Here is a 26,878-nt window from a genome sequence, read left to right as displayed (position 1 = left end):
TGCAAATGAGATGCAGAGTCCTCAAGCTGTTGAAGTTCCAGGACAGTCGAATTCCTTTAACTCCTTGAGTTGTCGTGTGGCTGCGTGCCCTTCCAACTCATTTGGATTTCTTGGCTTATCTGATTTCCTCACCTCCCTGTTTTGAATGCAGATTCATTGGAATGCTTTTTTTTTAAAAAAACAAAACAAAACAAAACAAAACAAAAAAAACCCAACTAAAAAACCAACAACGCAACAAGCTCCGTCTTGATTCCAGCTGTGTGACAGCTGCTGGAAAAGCAATTAAAAGGAGTGGAACGAATGAAAAATTATGAAAAAAAAAAAAAAAACAAAGGGGAAGAGAGAAACGAGAAATAAAAATCCCGTTGGCCCTCGGAGGCAGGGTTGTCCTCTGCAGAGGAAGGAGTGCCGGCTGGCTCGGGCTCTGGGCAGGATGGGGAGAGGGCGGTGAGGTTTTCCCTCCGGAGAAGCTCGGGCAGGGACGAGGTTGCCTTGCCACCGACCAGGACCTTGCGTTCGCCCTGGCTGAGGGCACAGCATCGCTCTCCAGGACTTGGAAACCCAACAGAAACATGCTTTTTAGACCAGACGCAACGCACGTGTCATATTAAATACTGCGAAATGGCACGTTAATACCCCCGAGCTCTTGGCCAGCCGGTTGTAGGTGTTTCTCCTGTTGCTCCAGGAGGGTCCGGAGCATTCGCGCGGCCGGGAGCGGGTCTGACGTCAGGCTGGAGAGGGGCATGGCCATGGGGCTGCGGGACAGCCCCGACCCCACTCCGGGGATGCAACCGGACCAAGAGCCCAGGCATCTCACGGCTGGAGGAGACACGTTTCTAATGGAACACACGCTATCAGGTGAGGAGTTTCACATTTCTCTTTTGTTAAGGGAAAAATTATACCTAGGGCGCTTTCATGCAGGGGTTGTGTTTGGTGATTAATTTTTTCCTTATTCTTTTAATACAGGGTTATGCTGAATGCGTAAGAGCTGTACCTCCCGGCTCTGCGCTCTGACAAACATTGAGCTTCTCCTCAAAATGTTTAAGAGGCAAAGGAGCAAAAATATTCTGCTTTTCTGGGTGCGTGCGGATTTTGATTCTTGCCGCTGATGTTCTTTGGCTCCGGGCGAAGAGCCACAGGTCGAGCGCTGGGTCCTCCCCGCTAACGATCCCTCCCTTCGCTCCCCCTCCTCCGGCCTCGCCAGCACCAAGAAAAGCTTCCAAAAACACAGACCCCCGAATCTGGATGTATGAATTAGTGTTGAACTCTGATACGGGGCAGGCTTAGAGCTATTTTTTTTTTCAAGTTGAGAGTAAGGAAAAAAAAAAGAGCAAGCAAGCACCCAGCCCTGTTTCAAAAACTGTGCATTAAAGAGTCGAGTCGGTACAAATCTGGCTCGTGTTTAGCAGGAGTTAAAGACAGGGCTGCACAGGGGCCAGATGCGGGGTGTTTTTGCACTTGCAATAACTGGCAAACAGCAGGGTATGGAGGGAGCACGTTCGCCTCTGCCCTCCCCGCGTGCTGGGATTAATCATTGGCTCTGGGAAAGCCGGCGGCTCCTCTGGGAAGCGGGAGCTGCAGCGCCCGGTGCTCCCCTCGTAGCCAGCAGGGAGAGGTTCCTGCCAGTGCTCCTGAAGAGAGACTTGCTCCTCGAGTCAGTCACGATACGCCCTGTTCGGTTTTTATTAGGGGGGGGGAAAGAAGCCCGAGGAGGCGTCAAATAGGAAAAGCCTGAGATAAATAAATGAAGTGGTTGTACGGGACGTGCCTTCCCGGGACAGCCTTTGGTGCAGCAGAGCTGGGCGCGGGGCCCCAGTAAAAGTTATCGCTGGGAACCCGAAAGGTTTGAGTGCGTTAACTGAGCCCTGGGGAGGGAGATTCTTCCCGCGACGCCCGGTTTCACAAGCGATGCTCTTGTTGGTTTAAGGCTTCTCAAACACCGTTGCCTCCAAATACATTTCTGATGTTTGCTTTTTGTCTTCTGAATCTGCAGTTTTGAATCTCAGGTCTTGCAGAGGCGTCTCCCCCGCTTATGTTTTGTGTCTCTTGCTATTTAATTTAAATTGAATCCTTCCTGATGGACTCCATGCAGCGTTTGTAGGCAGCATCGTTTATTTGGCTTTCGGACTTCACGTTCCAGCTTCTAGGGGCATTTACTTCTTGCTCCAAAGGCAAAAATAAGGTTAAAACCACTAGAAATTTAATTGGAATGTTTTAAAAAGTCTTAGATTTGCTCCGTATTTTTTTTTTTTTTTATAAATGAAGCGTTTGTTAAATTGAAGCACCTGTAGAGATTCAGTGCAGTTTTTACAAGACCATCGTGTTTTCCATGTTATCCAAACGCTCCGGCGTGAACCTTTGTCTGCTGCCCCGACAGCCCGGGCTGGGCTGCTGCCGCTTGTGGTTCACGACGACTGAAATCCAGACCCGGGCAAATAAAAAAGTAGCACTTCCTCGAAATCCCTTCCTAATTCCTCAAAATCCCTTCCTAATTGCCTTTAACCTCCGCTGTAGGTGGGGAAGCGCGGGAGAGAGCTGCAGGCAGGGAAAGCGGCGCGCCGGGGAGATAAGCCCCGTGCGAACAGGCGGCGGGTAAACAGGGATTCTGGATCCGTCGCCCCTGGAGTCCGCAAACATTTAATTCTTCCAAAAACAAACAATGAAGAGGAACAGAGTAGTAGAACCGTTTATGGACTCCAGCTGCCCGATCCGCGAAATCAGGAAGTGATGTCCAAGGGGAAAAGAGCACAATGTGTTTGAGGTTGCTTTGATTTTTGGTTTCAGCCGTTTTAAAGGATTAAAATACAAAAATATGTTCTGAGGTTCCCGCCTCTGTTTTCCTTCTGGGAAGGCTGTGAAACCAGTTGCTCTGACGTTGCTGTTTTTCTTGCACAGGGTATTTGCTGTTTGGCCACGTGATCCAAATGGGAGCTGAAAAAATTATTCCCCATAAAAATATCCCCCAATAAATACCCCTTATCATACTTAGGAGGATATAAAGGAACATATTGGTGTTTTAATGCTTCCCTGCTCTAGCCATGCTAGAGATATCATTCATTTTATTAGCATTTGGGTGAAAACTTGAAAAATCGGTCTCTCACCAGCCTATGAAGGGAGACGTTGGCAGCATCTGTTTTCGGGCTGCTCCCAGCATCTCACCGCCTCCTGGGTGGCAGCCGCCTTCCCCCTGCGGACGATGTGGGGAGGAGGTTTGTATGTAATGGGGATGTTTTAGGGTCTAGCCGCGACACCTGGAGCCGACGAGCAGTGGTTTGACAACAATCCGCACGTCCAAGGCGAGACACAAATTCACGGCACGGAGTGCAGGGTCTGAGGCTCGGCTCAGGTGCGCAGCATCGACCAGGGCTACTGCTCGCGGGAGCTGGGCTGGAGGCTGCTGGTGCAGGTCACGGAGGTTTTAAGTATTTTGAATAACTGCATAACAAAGAAAATTAAAATCTGTATCTTCTTTGTTCTATATGCCATTCAGTCTTCTCGCATTTTTAGCACAGGACAGACTGGCTTTTCTGTTGTTAATTTTGTGTAGATGAAGAATCAAACTATGGCCAGCTGAATGCCTCTTTCTACAAAGCCTCTTTGGGATGAAGAAGGATGAATTCATGCACATGGAAGAGGCAGCTGAGTCCAACCCATCTCTCTGTTCTCTTCCCTGATCTTGGACTGCTTCCTTTGAACTTCTCCTTGGTTGTCCAAATTGTAAAATTGGGAAAAGCTCTTAACCTTTGGCATGTTATTGGCTTCCTCTGGAGTGGTGTTTACTCAAGGAAATATATTAACCCCCAGTGATCTGTCTTATTCTAAACGATGTTGTTATCTTTCTCATCCTAGCTGGGAAAATGCAGGGGATATTCCAGAAAGCCTCAAAAATATTTCGGCAAACCCGTGCTCTCCTATGGAAAAATATTCTTCTGGTGTGGAGGATGAAGACAGAAAGTTTTCAGGCAAGTATTGGTTCTTCCAAAGGGCAGTTAGGGTTTCCACCATAAAGTATTTTCACATTGCATTGTTTTTATACTAGATGATCTATGAGAAGCCCCAGCTGGTAACGTGGTTCTCTATCAGCAGCTACAGTTCTTCCCGTGACGCTACAATATCACAGCATCATTCGGGCTTGTTACAAAGCTGGTTTGTTGCTTGTGGTCGTTGATCCCATTTCTGCACTGTGCAGAAGAACACAACGTCCAATTCACGATTACGGGTGTAAAATTATCAGCAGACCTCGTTGGCTGTGGTACTAAGAAAACGTCTCTTTCACTTGGAACATTCCTCGTGTTTTCAAATGATTACACCCGTGAAATAGCTCTTCCTCATTTAATTTTCAGAAGGAAAGCATTCACGGCCGGAGGAGCCGGACTGTGCAGCCAGATCAGCGCTGGATGAGGAGCTCCTTGAAGACGCTTTCGTGCCACCCAACCTGCAGGTCTCTGTGCTGCCACTCACCTTTACATTTCCTTCCTTTCATCTAGGAATGGATTACATCGGCGGTTTTTCTCTTAATAATACAAATATCATCAAGTATTGTATTCCACAACCCGCGGCAAGAAATCCCTTATGACTTCCTCGGACGGTTGGATGATCCTGCCTTTAACGCTACAGGAGTTACACTCGCGTACACCCCCGTAACAAACACCACCAGGCGAATCATGAGCAAAGTGGCTTCGGATTCTGCGATGACGGGTAACGCTGCTCTCAAACCCCCGTAGCTGCAGTGCCCGAACCCACCCCGACACTGCGGGCGCCGCGGTCTTCATTGTGGCGGGGGGAGAAAAGGATTTGGACAATACAATTTTTAAGAGTGCAAGTTGTGGCTGGTGCACATTTTCATGTCGTCGCATGACTAATCAAAGTTTCAGCTGTCATGGATTTATTCTTTTTTTTTTCTTTTTTTTTTTTTTTTAATGACAGGTGTAATAATAGAAGAGGTAGAAAATGAGAAAAAAATGGAAGCAAGAGGAATTTCGGAGGAATACATTGGTGTTGTTTTTAAGGATGACTTCTCCTACCGTCTCAGATTTCAACGCTACGGAGTGGTACCTCCAAACGATGCCTTTGAACACATTGGTAACAAAATAAATGAAACCAGAGAACTTGATTTTACATTTTAAAAAAAGCTTAGATGGATCTCTCTGCTGCCATGCCACTCAGAAGGGATCAAGGCTGTATGTGTTAAATGGTTCAAGAAAGGTATTAATTACAATTTGAGGTTTTGTTCACTTAGAAGGAAACAAATGTCAGAGAGAAAACGTTTAAGAACAAATACGCGTTGTCCACAGCCCTTGTAGTCCCTCTCCCTTCTATGTCTTATCATATCAAATCATGCCCTGAAAATGAACGTTGTGTGTGCCCTGATGTACTTCCAGCATATAGTGCAGGGACGTATATTTAATACATTAAAACAAAAACCTGCACACACGTTTGTCCACTATGCTACTTCTTCGACAAAACACACCCCTATTTACTGACTAAAAGTAGTAATGTAATCGAAACAAAAAATAAACTTACAATCCTTTAAAAAGTCAAAGGAGTTCATCAGTCAAGGGTGGGGGGGAGGAAAAAAAAAAGTATTTTGCTAAGGATGGGTCTTGGAGAATGGAAATGATGGAGAGACTGTTTATTCTGCCTGCAGCAGGCAGTAGCTCCTCGCAGAGGCGTCCCCAGCTCTGGGTTTCCTAGAGGTGCTTCTCTCCTGCCCCTGGCTCTGGGCAGGTTTGCGGTCGCTGGGCTTTGAGCCCGGGCTCCTGCCGAACCAGGAGAGCTGAGCGTGGCCCGCGCGCCTGCGCCGTGGCCACTGGGTCGATGCCACATCAGGTAGCCCATGGAGCCAAAGCCAACACCTCCCGATACCACATCGCTCTTGGAGAGAAATGGCTGCTCCAGGCCAAAGGCTGAGTACAACTAAATCTCGATTTCCTCTCTGGAGTCTAATATGTTTTCAATCCGTCACGTAAGCGTATACATACACATGTATATAGAAATCCATAGATCAAATTCTTCTATTTATTTATTTTTTTTCTTTCCAACAGATACCTGCTTCAATTTTTCATCCAGCTACTGCAAAGTCCCATCGTACTGGTACGCAGGTTTCCTATCAGTGCAGTCCAGCATTGATGCGGCAGTCATTGAAGTAAGTGTGGTCCTGATGGAAAACGTGTTTTCTCGTCCTTCCAGAGTTGTTTGGTAAATTTAAAAAAGCAACCAAAATAAATAAAAGAACGCAAACCGGTTCACTTTCTTTGATCATTAACTTTTAAAATACATAGTGTGATTCAAAAGTTAAAAGAATGGCAGATCATTCTCATGGCTCAAGGCGGTGTTCGTGTTTATTACGAGACAATACAAAACGACAGTAAATACTGACGCTATTTGCCACTTTGCAGTGTAACATTGTTATTGACAAACTAATAATTTTAATGCTTATGAAAACCTGTTTGTTCTGATGTTGGCTGTTTCATTACAGAAAATCAAATTAACAGCTAATTTCTTTCCTTTAGATGAAAACAAACCATTCTGTTTGGGAAGAGATGAAGTCAATTAGCGGCGTTCGTCTGAAATCCCCCTCGATCAAACTTGTGTATAAAATAAATTACATTTGGTTCGTTATTTACATTCTATTTTGCTTCTCCCCGTATATGTACTTTTTATCAGTGAAAGTTATAAGAGAGAAGAAGAAGCTCAAGGTCTTAATGAGAGCAATGGGTTTGCAAGATATCGCATTCTGGTAAGTCTCATAGAAATAAACTGTGTAATTATAGGAATGACATTACATTGTGTATGTAAGACGTACACTAGCTTGCAGGGTGGATGTGGGCCTGGTACCAATTCCCCAGAGCCAGCAGCAGCGATTTGCCATCGCCTGACCATGCGTTTGGGCTCTTCAAAGCCAAGTTTTTGCATGTTGTTGAAGCAAAACCTGTTGTGGCTTTTATCTGTGACGTACCCCTTGCTGGAAGACCTCCGTTTCCAAGCACGTCGCTCTGATGCAGGACTTTGTTGTTGTTGTTGCGTGTTATACTTAGCCCTGCTCTCCTCCCCTAAAAAAAGAGAAAGAGCATTCTCTGCGTAGCAGAGATGTACGGAGCAAGGTTTTTGAGGTGTTGCTTGCCTCCAGGATACACACACAAAACACAAAAAGGGAAGAAACAACACGGTTTGGAGAAAACTACAAACGACGGAGCACAGGGGGATGTAGGGTCTATCAAAACGGTCTTCTAAAGCCTTCTGAGCATAAGTATTTTGCATCATTACAAAAAGGATAAGAATAAGTGCTCCTGGCTGCAGAGCCCGTGCTTGGATGCCCTGCGGCTCTTTGCTGGCTTCGTGGCATCTGCCGAGATTTGGGTGGGTGCAAGATATGGATGTTTGCACCTTTCCAGTCTGGGAACTGTCAATGGAAGTGTATTGGGAATTACGAAGTATTTGAATTAAAAAGATCGTGTCTTGTATCCGCTGTGTCGTGGCAAGTGCTGTCGTGTCCCGAGGCAACAGTAACCGTCCCTTCATTTGTAGGTTATCCTGGAGCGTGCTGTACACCGTTTACATTTCAATAACGGCAAGTCTGCTGACACTGATCACGGTTAGAGGAGTCATCTCCGATCACAACTTTTTTGAAATATATTTTTTTTATTTCTTTTATGGCATAGCATCTGTAAGTCTGCTTTTGTGTTCTTAAATGATGCACAAATTTTTCCGTTTCCTAATCAAAATGTCTAAAACCCAAAGACTGCAGAGTATTCTAGGCCTGGGCATTATATGAGAAAGTAACAAAAACTTCTCTGCTACTGGGATTTATTGTTATAATTGTTATATATTGTTATAATTTGTTATATATATAAAAATATAATATTATATATATAATAATACATATATAAAATCGTATATAATTTTTTATAATCACTGTTATTACATTTTGGGAGACTCTGACTTGAAATGAGAGTAAAGAGAGGTGCCAACGCCAGCATTAATGGGAAGGCTGATGCTGTGAGTGCCCCTGGGGCCAGGGGGCTTCCTCCTCGGGAGACCGAGGGGTCTGATCTGGCTGCCCCTATAGACCTGCCCTAAACATCAGAGTCGTCTGCTCAATGACACAAGCCTTGTGATGTGCCACGTGCATCTGCAGGGGACAACTGAAACTCAACTGGGTCTCCAGTTTTGCTTGTTGGCTTTTCATGCTGGTCTCTTTAATCGCCAGCCGGAACGCCTCCCGCTAACTACTGGTTCTCTCTGCTGCAGATTCACTTCTCTTTCATGCTCAGCTCCTTGTTAAAGCAGCCAAATATTGCCAGTTTTGTGGGATTTGTCCTTCACACCATCTTTGGATTGCTGGGCTTTTTGACATTGTTTGAAAAACTACCACCGTCTTTGGAATGGATTTTTAATCTCTTCAGTCCTTTTGCCTTCACAGCTGGCTTCTCAAAGGTACGTTCAAAATAAGGCCAGCACACCATAAAAGTTCAGCCCACAGCAAATATGCTGCAGATTTCTGCTAGATAGCAGTAGCTACTACACATGATTTGCGTTGCCTTAACGACCCAGTCATGCCCCTCTGCCCTAGACACTTTGTGAAAAGAAAACTTGACTCAGAATAGTAAATGTTAGTTCATAACAAATATAGTTAGACTCTCAACTGCATCACGAATTTTACCAGCTCTGTATATACAAAAAATTTCAGTCGCTGGAAAACTCTTGCAGCAGTGGGATGTGTCTGGTGGGTACCAAGATCTGCAAGAACCGCGAGGTCTTGAAGTGCTGCCCCAGCAAATACCGTGTGTGTCGCCCTTCTGGTGTAGAGACAACTTCTGCATAATTTTGAATTCAGCTCACCGAAGCACTTCTGATACTTGTGGTCATAATAACTTGTTGTCCTGCTTGCAAAAAGCATCAAGATCGCGAGTAGGCACAGTTTTCTGGTGAAAATGGTCATGATGACACAGCAGTGGCTTGCACGTAATATTTCTGACTAAAGGAAGTGTTGCATCTGACTTGTGCTTTTTTTCCTCCTAGATGATAAAATTAGAAAAATACGGCCTAGCCTTTACACCGGAATTGTACCCTTTCTTTAAGCTATACATGGTACTGACCCTTGACAGTGCCTTGTATTTGCTGTTGGCCATCTACTTTGATAAGGTTTTGCCTGGTAAGTAGAAATATGAGAGGAAGAGTACAACCTTCTTTGCATTTCCCTTCTATAATCCTCTCCCTTCATAGGGTGAAAGGTGCCAAAGAAGTGGTGGGGTAGAGCTGAGAAAGCTGTAATCTACCTGGAGCAACAAAAAAGGTGTCCTGGTAGTGAGCTGGTTGGGTTGCGGGATGGCATCTTAACAGCAATGAGCCGTGCCATGTTATGTTGAGGGGCTGAAAACGGCATTTGCTGTGTTGCTCAGGAAAAAATGATCAGGAAGAACCCCGTTTTCCCAGAAGCTGGGTGCATGAAGCCGCCTCATTTGGCCCTGCCTCAAAAACAGGCTCCAAAAGGAACATTAAATCTTGCAGCGAGGCACTGAGATCCTTTGCACCTACTCCAGCAACCCTGGGTTTAAAAGGGCGTTGTAGAACTTGACCTGATTTTCCTATAACTTCTGGGCCAAAGAGGTGCTCAATGAGGTCTTTGCTGTGATTGTTGCCCACCTGCGTTTGCAGGTATGGGTGAGTGGATAACTTTTCAGGATGTACCAGTCCTTTTACGCTGCTAAAAGGCTGTATTCTGCAGCTGTTGAGGAAGAAACAACCGGACATGGCATTTATCAAAGTTGAGTTGACACGTAGCAATTTTTGGTTGGTATTCCACCTTCTTTGTTTCTGAATTAGGCAAGTACGGAGTACCGTATCCGCCTTTGTTCTTCCTGAGACCGTCGTACTGGTTCCAGCCCAGGAGCGGGTACGTGGGGGTGAGAGCTGGCGGTGAGGGCGGCCACGATCCCATCCTCAGCAATAACACCGAGCCCATGCCTCCGGGCTTCGATGGGAAGGAAGCGATCAGGTAAAGGCTCTTGTAGCCATGAAAAATATAACACTGCAGGTTATATTTGACTCTAGAGAGCGTAGCCGTATTGGACTGACAAATGTTAGACTGAGACACCTAACCCGTACAGATAAGGTTAATGGCAAACACATGAAAGGGAGGGTTTGTTCAGTGTTTCATTCTGCTCCAAGAGCTGGATTTGAATGTTTGTTGGACGTGGGGGATCTTCTGTGCCAGGGACCGGCTTGCTGCCCAGGAATTGCCTCTTTGCAGGGCAGCGGCAGGGACTCTGTCCGCCTTCACCACCGTCTTTAAGAACGCTGCTGCTGGAGTCTGCTGCATAAGATAATGTTATTTACACCCTTATGGGGCTAGTTTGGCCCATTGCTGCTGCTGGCCATTGCTTATTACTAAAAAGCAAATATAAATCTGCTAAAATAATAGCTAGCTCATCGCTTCTAATTATATAAACGTGTGTTTTCTCATTCCCTCGGCCCTCCCGCTTCATTCACAAAGTGTTCGTTGAGTTTGACTTTAAAACCTTTTAAGCATCTTTTAGAAAAGTACATTGGTTAATTCTGCTTTTAAGTGTGCGAGAAATGAATTATGTAAAGCAATTCCTTCAGACGGAATTACGCTAACCCCTGATGGTAAGGAGCAGGACCAGTTTGAGGAGGAGGCCGAGAAATATTCTTCCAATAGTTTTCAAAGGTTAATACAAGGGAAGAGGAACATGTCAAAATTGCGAGATTCAGTAGTAATGGATTGCTTACCTTTTCTTTAGAATAAACAACATTAAAAAACTATACAAGAAGAAGGACAAGAGAACCGAAGCTTTAATGGGTAAGAGAGGTTTTGGAATTCTTTTAATTTCATTTTTCACTAGATATGAACCCAAACTGTTTTTAAATATACTGGATGTACTTAATTCTGCCTCCCACAATACTAAAATGCGTCATGCAATGGTTATTTCTGCTGGGGTGAATTACTGGCAAATTTCTACCAGGCTGTTACCTTCCTGTTCGCTCCAGGAAAATTACTATTTATTATTTTTTGCAATAGCAGAAGTCCCCTTAAAAGCAGGGAGTTTTGCAGCCATGAACCACTATAAAAATCACCTCTCCGACCTCTCTCTCAAAATGTAAACTCTTTTGGGCAAACAAAACTTGGTTTTTTGGTCCCTGGCTGCAGCCGACTCTGCTGCCGCTGGCTGAGCCGTGCTCTCCAAGCACTTCCACATCTGCCAGCCACAGGAAGGCAAGGAGTTGGCACAGTCATCGCATAGTCATGGGATATTTGTTAAATGCCTTTGTTTAACAGGAACTCAGTATTGCCTCAAAGGTTTATATTGAGTAAAAAAAAAAAAAAAAAAAAAAAAAAACAAAAAACCAAAAAACCAACAAACCAACACAAACAACCCACAAAACTGCAAAATAAGTATTTTTTTTTTAAAAAGAAAGCGGGTAGAAAAGTCTGGCTGCTTTGAAACCTCTTGAAATCTCCTGCGTTGGAAAGGCTATTGGCGCTTCTCTTTCTGTGGACTCTCTCTCGGGCCACGCTAAAATAAAAGCTTATGGACCTCGTAGAAACCAGAAGTCAAAATTCTTTAAATGCTGAAGTTAATACACTTGTTCCCTCAATTCAATCAAGACATGACTGCAAGTTCCTTACTAAGTCTAGTCCGAACTTCTGAAGATGGTCATGATCACAGATTTTTAGATCTGTGGTTTTGCCTCTTGACTCCAAAAGAAATGTCATTCCTCTGCCGTACTTGGCAGCGAGCTCCAGGTACAAGTCTATTTCTCACAAACTTCCATCCTAATGTTATCCTATTTCTGTCCTAGGTTTGTCCTTAAGTATTTATGAAGGCCAGATCACCGCATTACTTGGTCACAGTGGATCTGGAAAAACAGCTCTCTTAAATGTGCTCAGTGGATTTTCCAAGCCTTCAGCAGGTACGATGATTGACCTGGACACCGAAGAGGAGAAGCTGTTTGTTTTTTCAAGTGTAAGGGGATAAAGATACAAAAAAACCCCAAGTTTTCCCTCAGTTGTTCAGTCTGGCTCTTTGTCAGGGCAGATTGTTTCTTCAGCGTGAGCTTCGGGGCTGGTGCGTCCCTTGTGGATACGCTGGTGTGTGCAAGCGTACACAGGTGGCGATTTCTCCGTCTGGATGGCTTGATGTTTTCCATGAGTTGCACACCTGTAGGAAATGCGTCTTAGTTCTTAAGGGAGAGATTTGGTGCTCTGAAATATTTTTGAATGGTATTAAAACTTTGGATAACACAAAGTTATTTTGACTTTTTCTTTTAAACACTTGAGAAACGCCCCCAGTGCTGGGATTAATGTCAAAGGTATGAACACACAGCAGGCTGCTTTCCCCTTAAATCTGGGAAATGCTGTACAGCATGAAATTTGTTTCGTTCATTCCTGTGTGCAGGTTCTGCAATGATATACAACTACAAAGTGTCTGAAGTACAGGATATGGAAGGAATTCAGGCAATGGTTGGGATTTGCCCGCAATTTAATTTGCATTTTGAAGCCTTAACGGTGAAGGAAAACCTGAGAACTTTTGCTCACGTCAAGGGGATTCAGCCTAAGGAAGTAGAGCAAGAGGTTGGTATGTGGTTGTCTGATCTCTGTTTTACGGCATCTTGGACACTTTGAGCTTTCTTTATAAAAGATTGTCACCAGCATCGTGTTCTGTGGAGATGAGAACAACCCTAATTTAGGGGAGAAGTGTTTTTTCAGTTCTTTCTTATCCTTACAATACGCTCAGATAGAATTCAGGTTTGCAGTGCTTAGAGATAAGCGAAGCCATTTAAAATAGGTAAGTTTTGAATCTTGAGGTTCTACTTTCCTGTACCGTGTGTAGCTACGTATGGTTTGGAAATCTGTCTCTTGTCTTTGTATATCGCCAAGGTGCAGAAAGTTCTCACGATGTTGGACCTCACCGACCTTCAGGACGTCCGCGCCAATACTCTGAGTGGGGGACAAAAACGGAAATTGTCTCTAGGAATTGCAATTTTAGGGAATCCCCAGGTAGGGGCTGGTCATATTTACACACCCCACACCCCCCGCATACTGCTTTAGCACGTAGTTTTGCATTCTGACTTGGCATGCTTGTACTTTTCCCCTGGAACTCCAAGTCTGCTGACCTACTAATCCACTTGGCTGCTGTAAGGATCAAGGAATCTAGGTCAACAAGAACCATATTTAAATAAAAAGGGTAATAATATTGTAATAGGAGAAAAAGTAATAAAAATGGCTGATATCTGAGGATGTATTTTATTCTTAGAGTGAGATTGTAAAAAGTATGAAATGAAATGATGCAAGCATGGAAATGGTGTCTTGGACAGGTGGAGGTCTGATCTTGTTCGCCTTCGCAGGTGTTGCTTTTAGACGAGCCGACAGCTGGGTTGGATCCCTGCTCCAGGCACCACGTGTGGAACCTTCTGAAGGAACGCAAGGCTGGACGCGTGACGCTCTTCACAACCCAGTCCATGGCGGAGGCCGATGCTCATGCTGGTGAGCCCAGATTTTCACACCAGTTGACCTACAGTTTGAAAATGAGGGTTTCCTGTTGCAGAGCCCACGGGTGGGTCCTGCCATGATGCACTCTCTGCTCGCTGGACACGTTTTGTCTGACAGCAGCCACCAAACCCAGGCTGAGCAAAGACTAAAACTGGGCTGACGTGCCCTTCCAAGACCTTGCTTGTGCTCTGCTTCGGGATGAAGCAATTGCATATTATCTGGATGTACCACCAGCAGCTCCCACACAAATTAGCGATATTGTTTGAATTAATATCTTCCCCATTTCCTTATTGCTCCTAGGCTGCATGGGAAATTTTCCACAAGCCTATAAGAACACATAATCAAAAGATTAATCTTGGCGCTTAGGAGAAAGGCAGCAGTTCAAAAAGGAAAAAAGCCGCCAGCACTGGCCTGCTTTTACTCCTCTCGGCTCCATTGTAAAAACGCCTGTTGAGTTCAGAAGGAGCAGAGTGAGGCCAGTCTACTGCACTGTTGTAAATCCCCCCCAAATCCTTTGTATTCATCCCTCCTTAGACCGGAAAGCTTTCCTCTCAAATGGGAGATTACAGTGTGTTGGCTCATCTCTGTACTTGAAGAGAAAATGGGGAACTGGCTATCACTTAAGGTAAATCCTTTTCTTTTTGGTCATCAGTCTTTTTGGGAAAAGCTTGTAGTTGATGTATTTTCTTGTAGAGTCTGCATCTCTGTAGAGTTTCTATACAGAGTAATAGAAATCTTGACAGTTCCTTTTAGAAGGCTTTTAAAGCTGCCAAAAATATCTTGCTTTGGATAGCAAGTTGCTTTTCTTTGGAACCCAGTCTTGAAATCTCTGAGCATGTAGCTAAAATGACTTTGCAACCTCCTTCGCAGCCAAAAGGGGACCAGAGTAAGATGAGTTGCAATTTCCACATACTCAGTGGTGCCAGAGTGACGTACAACAGCTTTAATGTAAAGCTGTTTTTCTTTGGAGTTTAATTTCTGTGTTCTTGGTTTAGCGGTGTTGGCCAGGGTCATTATTCTTAACCTCAAGTATTTCTCGCATGCATGGCAAAACCAGGGGCACTGCAGATGCCTGTAAAAATTCCCACTGAAATGCTGCCCAGTTTTGGAGGTTTCCCTATGGCTTGAGGAACGACCACTGGCTTTGTATTTTAAATGGATGATGCATGCTTTTTTCTTTTCTCGTTTAATATTATAGCAAATACTTTTTAACACAAACAGGATGCGTGTAAATGACGTGTGTGACCCCGAGCTTACGTCATCCCTGGTCAGGCAGTACGTCCCCGGTGCCGTGCTCACAGGACGGAAGGGGGATGAGCTGGGATATCTGCTACCTCTGGAAAACACTGACAGCTTCCCAGGTAAGAAAAGCCCGTCGCTGTGCCAGGGTTGTAAAGGGAAACCAAGTGGGCGGGAAAGCAGAAAGCAAAGTTGCTGTGAAGGGAATAACTACATTCGCTGGTCCATGCTGCATGGGATTAGGAAGGCCAGAGCTGCATAAACATCAGCCTTAAAGAAAAATGGACACGCTACTACCAATACTGCAGATGAACAAAAGAAATTTCACCAACTAATCTACAAAATAAAATCCATTGAGTCTCCTCTGGTTTCAGGATGAGATTTCTTCCACCAGGAAGGCCCACGGTAATCAAGAACTCCGAATGTTCTACTTACCTCTAAAGAGCACTATTTTGCTCTACCTCTATTTTGGCTTTTAAGTTATGGAGATTAATGACGTGAACACCAGAACATAGAACGTTGATCATGCCAGTCTGAGTTTCTGCTCAACAGTAGGCTTGGTCGCTGGGTTGAATCTGGCTGTTTCTGTCGTGCAGATCTGTTCAGCCACCTCGAGAGCAGCCTTCTGCAGGGGGTTGTTAATTATGAGGTTAGCAGGACAACCCTGGAAGATGTTTTCCTGAAGCTGGAGGGTGAGGAAGCCACTGGTCTAGGAGGTAAAACATTGACTCCCATTTGCAAGCGTGGCACAATTAAGGTTCCATATATACATATCTTTTAATTCAATATCTACTGAGTTTCTATTAAATGTGAATTTTGGTAGGTTTTGGTAGGTCAAGAGTTGCAGTTGTATTCAGCTCTCCTTTAGTGAAGGATACCTTCTTGAAGAAGTCTAGATGATTCAGTCTCATCTTCCCACAAGCTTTTAAGCACATGAATGAAGACTGGTGTTGGAAGGGTATTTGCTTTTGAAGCGTAAATCAGGAGGCAGGAAGAGATAAACTGTCCAGAAGGCATCTCACAAAGCCAGGGAAGATACTGGACGTGTTGCCATATGAGCCCAGGTCCAGCCAGTCTGAATTCACCAATGTAAATTATGTTCTGGATAAATTATGGCCCTTTTTCTCTGCCCTTATTTCTTTTCTGGCTAAAAATTAAAGGGTTCTTCTATTCGGAACAGAAGATCATTGTTGATTGTTTACACTTAAACGTGTCCTTTAAATGCTCTTTGTGGATAACGATGTTTCTCGTGGTGAACATGCAGAAGATGGAGACCTCAAGGAGAAGGACCAAAGCCTCCTGGTGTTTTCCGAAGAGGAGAGCGTGGCAGTGACCGGGATGGCGCTCTGGAGGCAGCAAGTGCGTGCCATGATGCGAGTTCGCTTCTTAAAACTAAAGCATGAAGGAAAGTTTCTCAAGTCCATGTAAGTACGGGAGCTCTCGCCCAGTCTGCAGCCCTTGTGCTGGCTTGGTGCTCTCCAATGGATTTGATCGTTCCCTTGAGTGACTGAGAGAACGCTTAAGTACTAGTGGAGAAGTCTGGAAGCTAAAAATTAGGTGGGAAATGTTTAAAAGCTGCAGTTACAAGGACAGTTAGAATTTACTGGTAGAGCTCTGAATTGCTTAAGTTTTAAATTTCCCCTTGCCTTTCTCAAAGTAAATCACACAATTCGCTAAAGGCGGAGTTTCCCTGGACCCACTCATGGTCTGTTTTTCCACCTAGATTGCTGTTCTTTGGAATATTTATCCTTCCAATGCTTACGATTTTCATTGAATTTCAACTGTGGGACAGCTCCGGCAACTGGGAAATCACGTCTAGCTTGTATTTTCTTCCCACTGCAGAGAAAATTCAAAATAAGTCGACAAACCTTCTCATCTTCAATGATACAGGTGAAGAAGAACGTGTGATGTTGATTCACTTTCTGCACCACTCTGAGTCCTCTTAGAGTTGATAGACCAACCTTGCCTTACTCTTTCTCTACATTCCTTTATGTATTTGTGGCTTTGTGAAGTGTCTTCTCTTGAGCAAAAGCAAATCCAATTTTAGTGGCGATAACTGAATAGCTGATACTTAAGAGTAATGAACCAGGCAAAATAAAAAATAATTTAAAAAAAAGCAATAAACCAACTATGGAAACATACATTTTGTTTAACTAGTTTAATTAAAATAGAAAAAAAATAGAGACAATATAAGTTTGCTTAGATTCTAAGTGATTTTTTTTTTAACATACCTCTGCTTTGCAAGTGGGAACTTGTCTATAAGAAACTGTTTCTATTTAGAGAAAAAAAAGTTCTTGATTTGATTTCAGGATCAGAAATTGAGGATTTCATTGCTGCTTTGAAGACTCAAAACATAATCCCAGAAATAACTCTTGAGAAAAACATCACAAGCCTTCCGCTACATAATGGAGCTATAAAAATATCCCTGGAAGGCAAGGTGAGTGGTAGTTTTTTTTCTTCTTGCGTTCTGTGTGTCAGCAGGATTTTCTGCAATGGGTTGAAATGAGGCACAGCGAAATGCACGCACACCAGCAAAAGGGAGACTATTTATTTGACAAATTTAATATTATCAGTAACCCCTTTTGTGGGAAACTGGGATTATGTTTGTTTTTTCCACTGTATGTTTTCCTAGAGTGGTCATTACAGAAAAGTATTAATGCAAGTCTTTTGTGCTTTTATCCAGAAATTACTCTTTATCGATCGTTTTGCTTGTGCTACCCATTAGCGCGCTTCCAGGTCTCCATGTTCCCGTTCTTCAGTAAAAGCATCTGATTGCATTTCTCATGGCTTTTCTCCAAACCCTTCCCTGGGGCCGGCTCCTCCTCACACCTCTCACGGGCGTGGAGATAACTCCTTTTACTCTTACGTCTTCAGAGGTACCGATTCACGGTCATGTGCAGCGTGGAACACATCAACTGTTTCCCCGTGCTTGTGAATATCCTCAGCAACACCTTCCTAAGGCTCTTCAATTCCACCCAGCGTATCCGCATCTGGAGTCAGCCCTTTTATGGCGTGAGTGTCCTGCCTTTCTCGGTGAAAGTTAATCGAAATAGCCGTGCTGAAGCGATAAGGAGTGGGTGGGTTGGAAATGTGGTTGGATGAGTAACCTCCGAGGGCTGGGGTCAGTGCTCCAGCCGCTGGGGTATTTCTCGGGAGTCAATACCAGGGCTATTTAATGAGAATTTCTTCTGCAGTGTTTAAGAGCTCTATAGGGTTTCAGTGTCAAAGACATTATCTTGTGCTCTGTGGCAATATGGAAGAATATAGCAGTAATACTTGCAAGCCCTACCTCGCTTTGGCATCCATTTGGTGACAATCAGCATCAAAAAGGCAGTCTCTATCCTCAACAATTCGTAGCAATTCAAATTTTTTTTTGCCTAAATGCTTTTCTTTATTGCTTTATTTTGCGTTCTTAAACACAAATTATGTACCATAAGTATTATTGCTCACTTGCATGTTTAGTCATCCTACGAGCATTGACCCAGCCAGGTTCTCCCCGGGCAGCTGTTGATTACTGACGACTTCTAAATTTCTATTCCGCAGACACACACCCCAGAATTAAAGAGTGATATTTTTTTCGTCTGTCTCAACTACTTGTTGGTTTTGGCTGCTGGTTTGCCTCCTCACTTTGCAGTGAGCAGCATGGAGGATTACAAGGTAAACAGTGTGCGCTGAAAGCAGTCTTAGAGAAGACGTGAATGCAAAGGGGACGTCTCTGGGCTGCAGTCCGTGTGCCGGTGGGCTGGCCGCCACTTCTAGGTAGGATGCAGGAAGAAATACAGCCCCACGAATACAACGTTGGACCGAAGCACATTACCTTGCGTCTCAGGGAATCAGCTTTGGCTCGGGACAATTTGGGTGTTAATAAAGATTTTTGTGTCAGGATGATTTTTTTTTTCTTTTTTTTTTTTTTGCTTTTTAAGAATGATGTGTTTTAAACAACAGTAAAACTAAGAAAGAATTGAAAGTTCTTGGAAGGGAGGGGAAGGCTGAGCCAGGGAAGGGAGGAGTGAGGGTGATGGAGGAGGAGGAGGAGCAGAGATGATGTTTTGGGCTCTGCTGAATCGCCTCCCTTCTCCCATTTACTTTCCCAGCTCCAGGCTCGTGCCCAGCTGCGGCTGGCGGGGCTCTACCCCTCGGCGTACTGGTGTGGGCAGGCGCTGGTGGATGTCCCGCTTTTCTGGACCCTGGTGTGCCTCATGTTCGGGATCGTGCTACTCTTCAACCGCATCTGCCCCTTGCAGGCCAGCAGCGTCCTGCTCCTGGTGAGCTCTCTGCGTGCGGGAAAACGGGCACACACAAATCCCCCTCCCTCATCTCCCAGTGAGATTTTGCATTAAAGACTTTAATCGAAATGGATTGCTCTAGGCCGGCTTTCATCTACCCGCATCCATCTCCTAGTCACTGACATCAGTCTCTCTCTCTAGATCGCTTGCATCATTGGTTACGGAGTATCTCTTGTCCTCCTCGTCTATTTAATTGCCTTTAAATTTCGCACGGGACGAAGCAATCGTTACATTTGGTCTTTCATCTTCATTCTGGTAGGTGAAGTGAATCTTCACTCTGAAGTGTTTGATTTACACACCCTGCCACTTGAGGTTTCACTTCAAATATACGGATATTCAGCAGAATAACCCAAACCAGTAACAAATAGCCTATTTTTTATCAACAATACGTTAATATTGGAAACGCTTTTTCTGCTATATTCCAGGTGAATTTCACTCTCTATGTGTTCAGCGAACTAGACGAGACACGTTACCTCACCTTCTCTACTTTGATTCCCGTGTTCCCACCACTGGGCTGTTTGAGCTTCACATCAGTAAGCAAACACGTCCTACTAAATTCAATAATGATCCTAATGGTGCAAACTGGAAAAGCAAGAAGCACCTTCCAAATTCCCTGTCTCGGAGTGCCAACTGTCAAAAAGGCAGAGTGAGAAAGGGCAACAGGAGAAGAAAAGATCCAGGCTGTGGAGTGAGGGAAGGGACCGAGATTTGACTTGTTAATCCATTGTTTGATTGGGATATTTTTGGTGTATTTAGTTACAAAAAGCTGTTACGATGACTGTATTTTGGCAGCCAGGGTAGCATGGGAGGGGAAGGTGGTGGAGTGGGAAGACCTGGAGGGATGAAGGGAGCTTGGCAGAAGGAGGCAAAAGGCCTGGGAAGAGAGAAGCCATGATGGAAAAGGTCGCTCTAACCTGGCTGATTTGAGGCATCTCTGAATTAGCTGTAGCCAAGGAAGCTGCAGCTCTTTGAGGCAGTATCAACCCCAAAAAACAAGTACAGAACAAAGCTCCTTTATCCCATCCTGAAGAAAAGCTAAGCATCCCCAAATCCCACACTTGCTCCAACCCTCCGCTGAGGCACACTGTGCTAAGGAATTTTTCTAACCAACTGATATTTTTCTGTTGTAGCGTTTTTCGTTGTTTTACGATACCGAATTTCTTGAGTCATGGCATCACGTCTTCATAGCCGTCTTTGCGGTAAGGAGCAATTTGGTGATGGTTGTTTTGGAAAGGATGGCTGTTCCAATGAGACGGCCTTGCGCTGGGCTTGTATAACTCTGCCCGTAAATAAGGCATGGGTTGTGTGGCCGAAGTTTCCCATTCAGTGCTGGCAGGGGAGGTAAACCCCAGTGATCATGAACTTGTGTCTCATGTGGCCCTTGGATGCAGTACCGTATGTGAGGAAAATGGTGGGGGGATTAAGTGGAGCTCGTGTGTAAGGCAGAGATATTATTAATCAACTAATCAGCCTAATGCTGCTTCTACCAAAGAACGATGTCGTATCTGATCCTGTGGGATGTCCGTTGGGGTGCAGATTACCTGAGCTAAAACTGCAGCGTGACGTCAAGGCGTTTGCAAATGATCTGCATATGAGATGGAAACGCGTGCAAAGCATCAATTTAACTTCTTCCCCTTTTGGAGCAATATGATTAGCTTTTCAGTAGCTGAAGTAAATGAGATAGGTCCCTGCATCCTCTTGTAATTAAAATTAATCAAGTGTGTCGTTAACCTTGTCTCCATACAAATCTAACTTGTTATTGCTTTTTTAGCCTTACATCCATTGTGTGATTTTTGCTTTTCTGCTGCGCTGTTTGGAGATGAGATATGGAGAAGCAGTAACGAGACCTGATCCCATCTTCAGGTGTGTCCCGGGCAGGCGGGGGCCGGGATGTCGGGATGCCGGGGTGCCTAGTGGCCACAGTTATCCCGCTCTGCGCAGTGGGCTTGGTGCTGCACAGCCAGGCTGGACCCTCCTGGCTCACCCCTGACGGCAGGAGGAGAGGACTGAACTTAAAAACATTTTGCAAAGTGTGGATAGAGCCCATATTTTTAGCTTTAACCAGCTTATCTGGAGAGGAGGAAACTGAGAACAAAGGGAGGGATTTTTTTATTCCTCTGGGTCATTACAGTTTCCGACTTTACTTACTGGAGTTTTCCTGAATGTGTCTGGAGGCAAATTCCCACCCAGAGTGTTGCAATAGAAGGTCAGTTGAACTACAATATCCTAGAGAGAGTAATAAATGTGATTTAAGCTTTTTTTTTTTTTTTTACTAAGCTTTATATCTGAGATTTTGGGACATTTCACTACAGCTGGCTAAATCAATAGTTACAAATTGAAATCCAACCTTTTAACTCCTTTCAGACGTGTCGGTATTGCTCTCTGCAGGATGGAGACTTCCCCTAAAGCCTCGTCAGGCTGGGGTCGTCACTACCTGCTCTCCGCCTGTCCGTCACCAACAGCGTGCGACTGACCACCAGAGCCATGTGGGAGAAGATTTGTAAAAAGTTTTAAACTGTCAAACATTAGCAAACGTGTCTCAGCCAGGAGTTAGATGCCCAAATAGCTTTGAAAAACCCGCCCTGTGGCTTTTAATTCTCCTTGAACAGATCATTGGCGTGTATCGAGGAGGGCACCAGTCAATGCCTAGTGATGAAAGAAAAGCTAAAGCTGGCTTTTATTTTCTCATGCATGTCAGTGGGATATTTTTTCCCCCTTTTTTTCCCTGAATAAATATTTGAGCAAACACTGTGGAACAGCTCCCCGAATTCAAATAAATTGTGCAGGGCGCTGCATTGGCGCTGCCCTGGGAACAAACTCGTAAATCTGAGCCTGTTTGGGAGCGATTCCCGGTGACACCACCTCTCCTCCTCCGCTCGCAGGATCCAGCGGAGGAGAGCGGTCGCCCACCAGAACAGGGACCCCCCCGGGGAGGAGCCCCCAGAAGTGCGGGCGGAGAGGGAGAGGGTGAGGAGTGCCGTGGTCTCCCCGCAGCAGGAGGAGGTGAAACCAGCCCTTCTGGCTCGTTTTCTTTTTTGCTCTCCACCTTCGGGTCTGTCTCTGCTTTCTCAGCTCATCCACTTCTTTATTTCCTGATATCTGACATCGAGTGCACATCTCTCCACCCAGCCCACGGTCACCCTGGCACCAGAAGGAGTTTAGCTGGCACTATATTTTTATTCCCCTTCTGCTTCCCCCACCCCTTTTATGTTGCTGTTTCCTGGATTTTTAATTTAGAAATTTTCTCTTTAAAGAGTCATACTTAATGGGAAGAACAGATGAGCTGTCTCACAGGGTAGAAGGAGAGCTTTTATTTCCCGCTTCATCTCTTCACAGGACTCAGTTATCATTGTCAACAGTTTGCGCAAGGAATACGAAGACAGGAAAGCCAGTTCCATCTTTAAGAAAAAGAAGAAAGTTGCTGTCAAAAACCTCTCTTTCAGTGTTAAAAAAGGTTCAAGTATTTTGCTGCACCCCCTATAAATGACCCTAAAATCTAACAGGAAGGTCACCTTTGGAGACCGTATTTTGGTTAGAACTTTCTTGTGGGCAACCAGACCCAACGCTCCTGCGTGCACGGTTTTAATTAATGGGGATAAGTTAATGAATGGCCCTTTCTCATACTGTACTTTTAGATATTTTCTACCGCACAGGGAAAAAAGTCTTATTAGCAATAATTTTTACTAACGGTTCTTGCATATTTGTTCTAGGAGAAGTATTAGGTCTGTTAGGACCCAATGGAGCTGGAAAAAGCACGACTATAAACGTGATTTCTGGGGATGTAACGGTGACTGCTGGGGAGGTAGGTGATCCCTTTGGAGTGTTTGGGGGTTGGCCTCGGTGTCTTTATAAAGGAAGGGTGTGATAGTGCAAGCTGGTAACACGGCCCTTAAGTCAGGGGATTTACGTACAGGCAACCCTGGGTATTTACGGAAGTAAGAAGTAAGTCTTGATTTACTCAAAGCACATTCTAGTTTTCATCAAAATCACTGTTACAGATTTAAGGGTTTGAGCTACACAAAACCTTCGGTGTGCATTTGAAACCCCTCGTGAAATTTTACCAGCCCTGTAAGAAATGTTGACATCTTAAAAAAAAAAAATAAATAAATATAACACTCTTCATAAACAGCCTTGCAAAACCAGGAAATTGAAAACGAATGTGAACAGAGTTGGGCCAGTAACAATCCATCACTTAATTATGTGTGGGATGATTAATGACATGTGAGGGGGAGGGGAAATGCCATTGCTGTTACAGACTTGGGACTGAATGTTTGAAACGGAAAAGTATTTTTAGGAAAAGACAGCCTCACGTTGGTACTATTGCATGAAGTTTTATTGGTAGTAAATAGCGCTTGGTTTTGTGAAGAGGCTGTCCTGGATTCGGGTGATGTTGCGGTGGGTGGAGACGATCACCCCAGTGATGCTGGACGTCCCTCCCCACGTGCTAACGAGATTCCTCACAACGCCGGAGCAAACGCTATTGCGTTTCCAAGGGTTCCGTTGACTGACCCCCGGATCCCCCGTGTGTGTGTGTCCGTGCAGGTGCTGCTGGAGGGCCGCGGGGCGGCCGCGGGGCGCCTGGGCTGCTGCCCGCAGCGGGACCCGCTCTGGCCAGACCTCACCGTGCGCCAGCACCTGGAGGCCTACGCCGCCCTGAGAGGGATGTGGAAAGGAGACACAGCTGTTAGCGTCGGCCGGTACAAAGCCAAATGATTCTAGCTTTTTTTTCTTCTTCTTTAGCTTTACCTTGGAGAAACTGGATCTCCTTCTGACGAGATCTGCTACTTTGTACTGTTCTCAATCCCTTGCCTATGGAGATTTTAACCCTGGTTTACCTAGAAAACTTAAGAAAACAAATTAAACTTGCTCCAGTTTGTGGCCAGCTATGTGAGTGACTCGCTTCTCTCATTAGCTGTGCTTACAGTCTTGAGTTTCTGCAAAAGTTCCTTAATTTACTGCCTGAGCTAGGAGTAAAATCACCAAGTAACCCAAAGTGATGCCAGACCGTGTATGTTAGTCTCTGGTTCCTCGGTACCCCTGACCACAGCTTATTTTTCCTTTCCATTCCCCACAGCATAGCAAAGGCCTTGGATCTCCAGAAGCATTTAGAAACCCCAGCTAGGAGGTTAGCTGCTGGAGAAGCCAGAAAGGTACATGTCATATTTGTGTTTGGTACTTGAGCAAATCCTGCTCGCTTTTCCTTGAATGCGGTGCACAGAAGACCTTCATTCAGGCTCGAGGATGTGTTGCGTTCCTTGCCCTGGTGTCAGCGAGAGAAGAATATGGTCCTTGGGGTTGTAAAAGTTTTAATTTTTTTTTGTTTCACAAGGCAGAAATTTTCTTCTTGGAGCAAAGCCTGAAATTCAAGTCGAATAAAAAAAAAAAATTCTGCAAATTGGATGTCGTTATGAAAGAACCTCAGGGTTCCAAAGGGAGTTACTTCCTCCTAACACAGAGGCGGATCCAGCAGAGTGTGTTTTCATCCATAGCTTTTGAATCCTTCCTGGGAGGATCCCCCCCCTCTCCTCTTTCCCCATTCTCCCGCATTGTATGCTTAATAAATGCTAAGCACAAATTGGATTTACAAGGTAATCACCTCTTCATGCCCCACCACATGCATCCGCCAGTAAAGGGGATGGAAAACCATTTTCAGATCTTTGTCAGGCTTGGGAGTTTTGGGGAAAGCTAATTTTGGGAGATTAAAATTTTAACGAAAAACACCCGAGGTGGGTTTTTTTGGATCCCTGTTTCCTCCTGCATTTTGGAATCAAAAACTTCATCTTCTAAAAGATTCACAGTGGTTAGGATCTAGCCTGGCAACTCACCGCTTTTGCAGGACAAGTAGCAGCAGACCTGACCTCACCTCGGTGTCTTTCCCATTTCAGCTGAGTTTTGCGCTGAGCGTCCTGGGAGACCCGACGGTGATGCTTTGGGATGAGCCGTCGGTGAGCGTGGACCTGAAAGGGCAGCGCCGCATGTGGTGAGCAGCCCCGCTGGAGCAGAACTGAGAAGCGTAGGACAGATTTGACAGGATGGGTCTTACCCGCCGTCTTGTAGCACCCCTTGGGCAGGCAAAGACGTTCTGCCTCGGTGACAGAGCACTTTGTGTTTTCCCTTTTTCCTGAAGCTCAGGGGATGGGGTACCACCCGCTGAACTCCTCGCGCAGCAGGCAGTAAGCCCTTGCAAACCGTCAGATGCCATCTTAATGGGAGTGCAACTAAAAAATATGAATAGATTTCAGCTGAACCCCTGCATTTGGTACAAAAGACACAAATTCCAGTTTCTCCAGAGCACGAGAAAAAAACCTATAGATAGTTCTTCCTTCTCATCGCTCCGCCCTAGTGCTTGCTCTAGCTTTTCGTCAACAGTTTACACTGAAACTATAAAATTTGGAGGGATGCTGACATGACAAATTCTCAACGGAGTATTGGCATCCGCATGTTATCTTCAAGCAAAGTAACTCAAGCCTTTTAAATAGCTTATCCCCTTTTTTTATAGTTTTATCATTTCAGTTGACTTTTTGGGAGGGAGACACAAAAGGGAGATTTTTCTTCTGGGAGTAACTGCCATCCCTCTGTTCCCAGGAAAGTGATCCAGACTGCGGTGAAAGGCAAGGAGCGGGCAGCCGTCCTCAGCACCCACTACCTGGAGGAGGCGGCGGCGATGTGTGACCGGGTGGCCATCCTGGTGTCGGGGCAGCTACGGTGGGCACCGGGGTCACATCGCTCACCTGAGTTTTAGCCTGGGTGGGGTGGGGGTGGTGGTGGTTTCTGTTGGGTGGTTGGTTTTGGTTTTTTCTTCTTAATCTAGTAGAAAATGTTGGTTTGGTTTATCCCAAGTGTATCCAGTGATCGCTTTATTTGCTGATTATGATGGTTTGAGCACTGTTTTCCCTCCTCTGCAGGTACATCGGTTCCCTTGAGGATCTGAAAAGAAAGTTTGGCACGAGTTACCACCTAGAACTCAAAATGATGGACATGGAGCAAAGCGATGCCCTCCACTCCGAAATTCTGCACCTCTTCCCGCATGCGGCTCGGCAAGAAAGGTCCCTACCCCGTGGGCTGCACACCCAGCCCCGGCTCGTGCTGGGATGCCCTGTTGCTCCTACTGACCTTGTTCAATAATTTAGCTGGGAGTACAATAACCCTACAAGCACCCCTAAACCTTGGCGCCCAGTCATGAAATGATGAATTCCTTTCTTAACTACTTTTTCAGGATGACTTCTTTGCTCATCTACAAGATACCAATGGAAGATGTGCTACCTCTGTCCCAGTCTTTTTCCAAGCTAGAAGCAGGTAAAAGGAAATAATCCATTAAGTACGAAGATTGCTTTAAAATTGTTCATATGAATTTGTTTTTTAAGGATGCCTTCTCCATCCCTCCACAGCTAAACAGAATTTCAGGCTTGAGGAGTACAGCTTGTCCTTGCACACTTTGCAACAGGTATGTTGCTGTAGAAGTTACAGGTGAGAAACTGCCTGTGTAAGAAGAAGAAATAACCTGTGACCGGTGTAGGTACCATCAGACCTTGGCAATAACGCGGTTGTTTCCACTGCGGTGTGTTGCAGGCGTTTGTAGACCTCACCCGGGACCTGGAGGAGCACAACCCGGACGCAGCATCCGACGGGGCTGTGGAGCGGAGACCGCTACCGCTTCACCTCTGAGCCCTTGGAGCCACAAAGGAAAATATTCAGCGTATTTCACCAGTGTTACTGATATGTGTGGTCAGATGCAGCCCTCGGACTTGGTTACCCATGTCACAGCACGTACCGCTCTGCAAGTTTTCTGCCTCACAAAGAAAAAAAGAATTATTATTTTAATAAATAAAGCCTTTATCCT

General features: G+C 45.0%; 1 protein-coding gene across 2 annotated transcripts; it reads left to right on the top strand.

The window, feature by feature from the left end:
* Nucleotides 1-383: 383 nt before the first annotated feature.
* Nucleotides 384-26,878, top strand: LOC134523217 (ATP-binding cassette sub-family A member 9-like). Of its 2 annotated transcripts, XM_063351882.1 has the most exons (39): nucleotides 384-858; nucleotides 3,850-3,962; nucleotides 4,488-4,698; nucleotides 4,927-5,082; nucleotides 6,045-6,145; nucleotides 6,513-6,739; nucleotides 7,528-7,666; nucleotides 8,251-8,436; nucleotides 9,022-9,154; nucleotides 9,826-9,997; nucleotides 10,764-10,822; nucleotides 11,824-11,934; nucleotides 12,420-12,595; nucleotides 12,902-13,021; nucleotides 13,369-13,507; nucleotides 14,048-14,138; nucleotides 14,735-14,874; nucleotides 15,349-15,468; nucleotides 16,017-16,176; nucleotides 16,476-16,642; nucleotides 17,062-17,189; nucleotides 17,627-17,764; nucleotides 18,296-18,409; nucleotides 18,847-19,017; nucleotides 19,180-19,293; nucleotides 19,464-19,571; nucleotides 20,169-20,237; nucleotides 20,810-20,901; nucleotides 21,921-22,041; nucleotides 22,375-22,492; nucleotides 22,749-22,840; nucleotides 23,581-23,735; nucleotides 24,113-24,188; nucleotides 24,924-25,018; nucleotides 25,624-25,743; nucleotides 25,944-26,084; nucleotides 26,255-26,334; nucleotides 26,427-26,482; nucleotides 26,608-26,878. In XM_063351882.1, the coding sequence occupies exons 1-39, from the start codon at nucleotides 744-746 to the stop codon at nucleotides 26,701-26,703; spliced, it is 4,920 nt and encodes a 1,639-aa protein (XP_063207952.1). In that variant the 5' UTR covers nucleotides 384-743; the 3' UTR covers nucleotides 26,704-26,878. The 2 variants fall into 2 exon arrangements, with proteins under 2 accessions (XP_063207952.1, XP_063207953.1); XM_063351883.1 differs by lacking the exons at nucleotides 384-858; nucleotides 3,850-3,962; nucleotides 4,488-4,698; nucleotides 4,927-5,082 and adding an exon at nucleotides 5,135-5,205.

This window comes from Chroicocephalus ridibundus, chromosome 14 (genome assembly GCF_963924245.1).
Source record: "Chroicocephalus ridibundus chromosome 14, bChrRid1.1, whole genome shotgun sequence".
Lineage (NCBI taxonomy): Eukaryota > Metazoa > Chordata > Aves > Charadriiformes > Laridae > Chroicocephalus > Chroicocephalus ridibundus.
The sequence above is the reverse complement of the archived record's forward strand: the minus strand, read 5'-3'. Positions and strand labels throughout refer to the sequence as shown.

Coding starts and splice junctions, on each gene's coding strand:
- LOC134523217 (XM_063351882.1), top strand. CDS start 744: ATGGCCATGGGGCTGCGGGACAGCCCCGACCCCACTCCGGGGATGCAA. Junction 4,699..4,926: donor TTCGGATTCTGCGATGACGG/GTAACGCTGCTC, acceptor TTTTAATGACAG/GTGTAATAATAGAAGAGGTA. Junction 13,022..13,368: donor CAATTTTAGGGAATCCCCAG/GTAGGGGCTGGT, acceptor TCGCCTTCGCAG/GTGTTGCTTTTAGACGAGCC.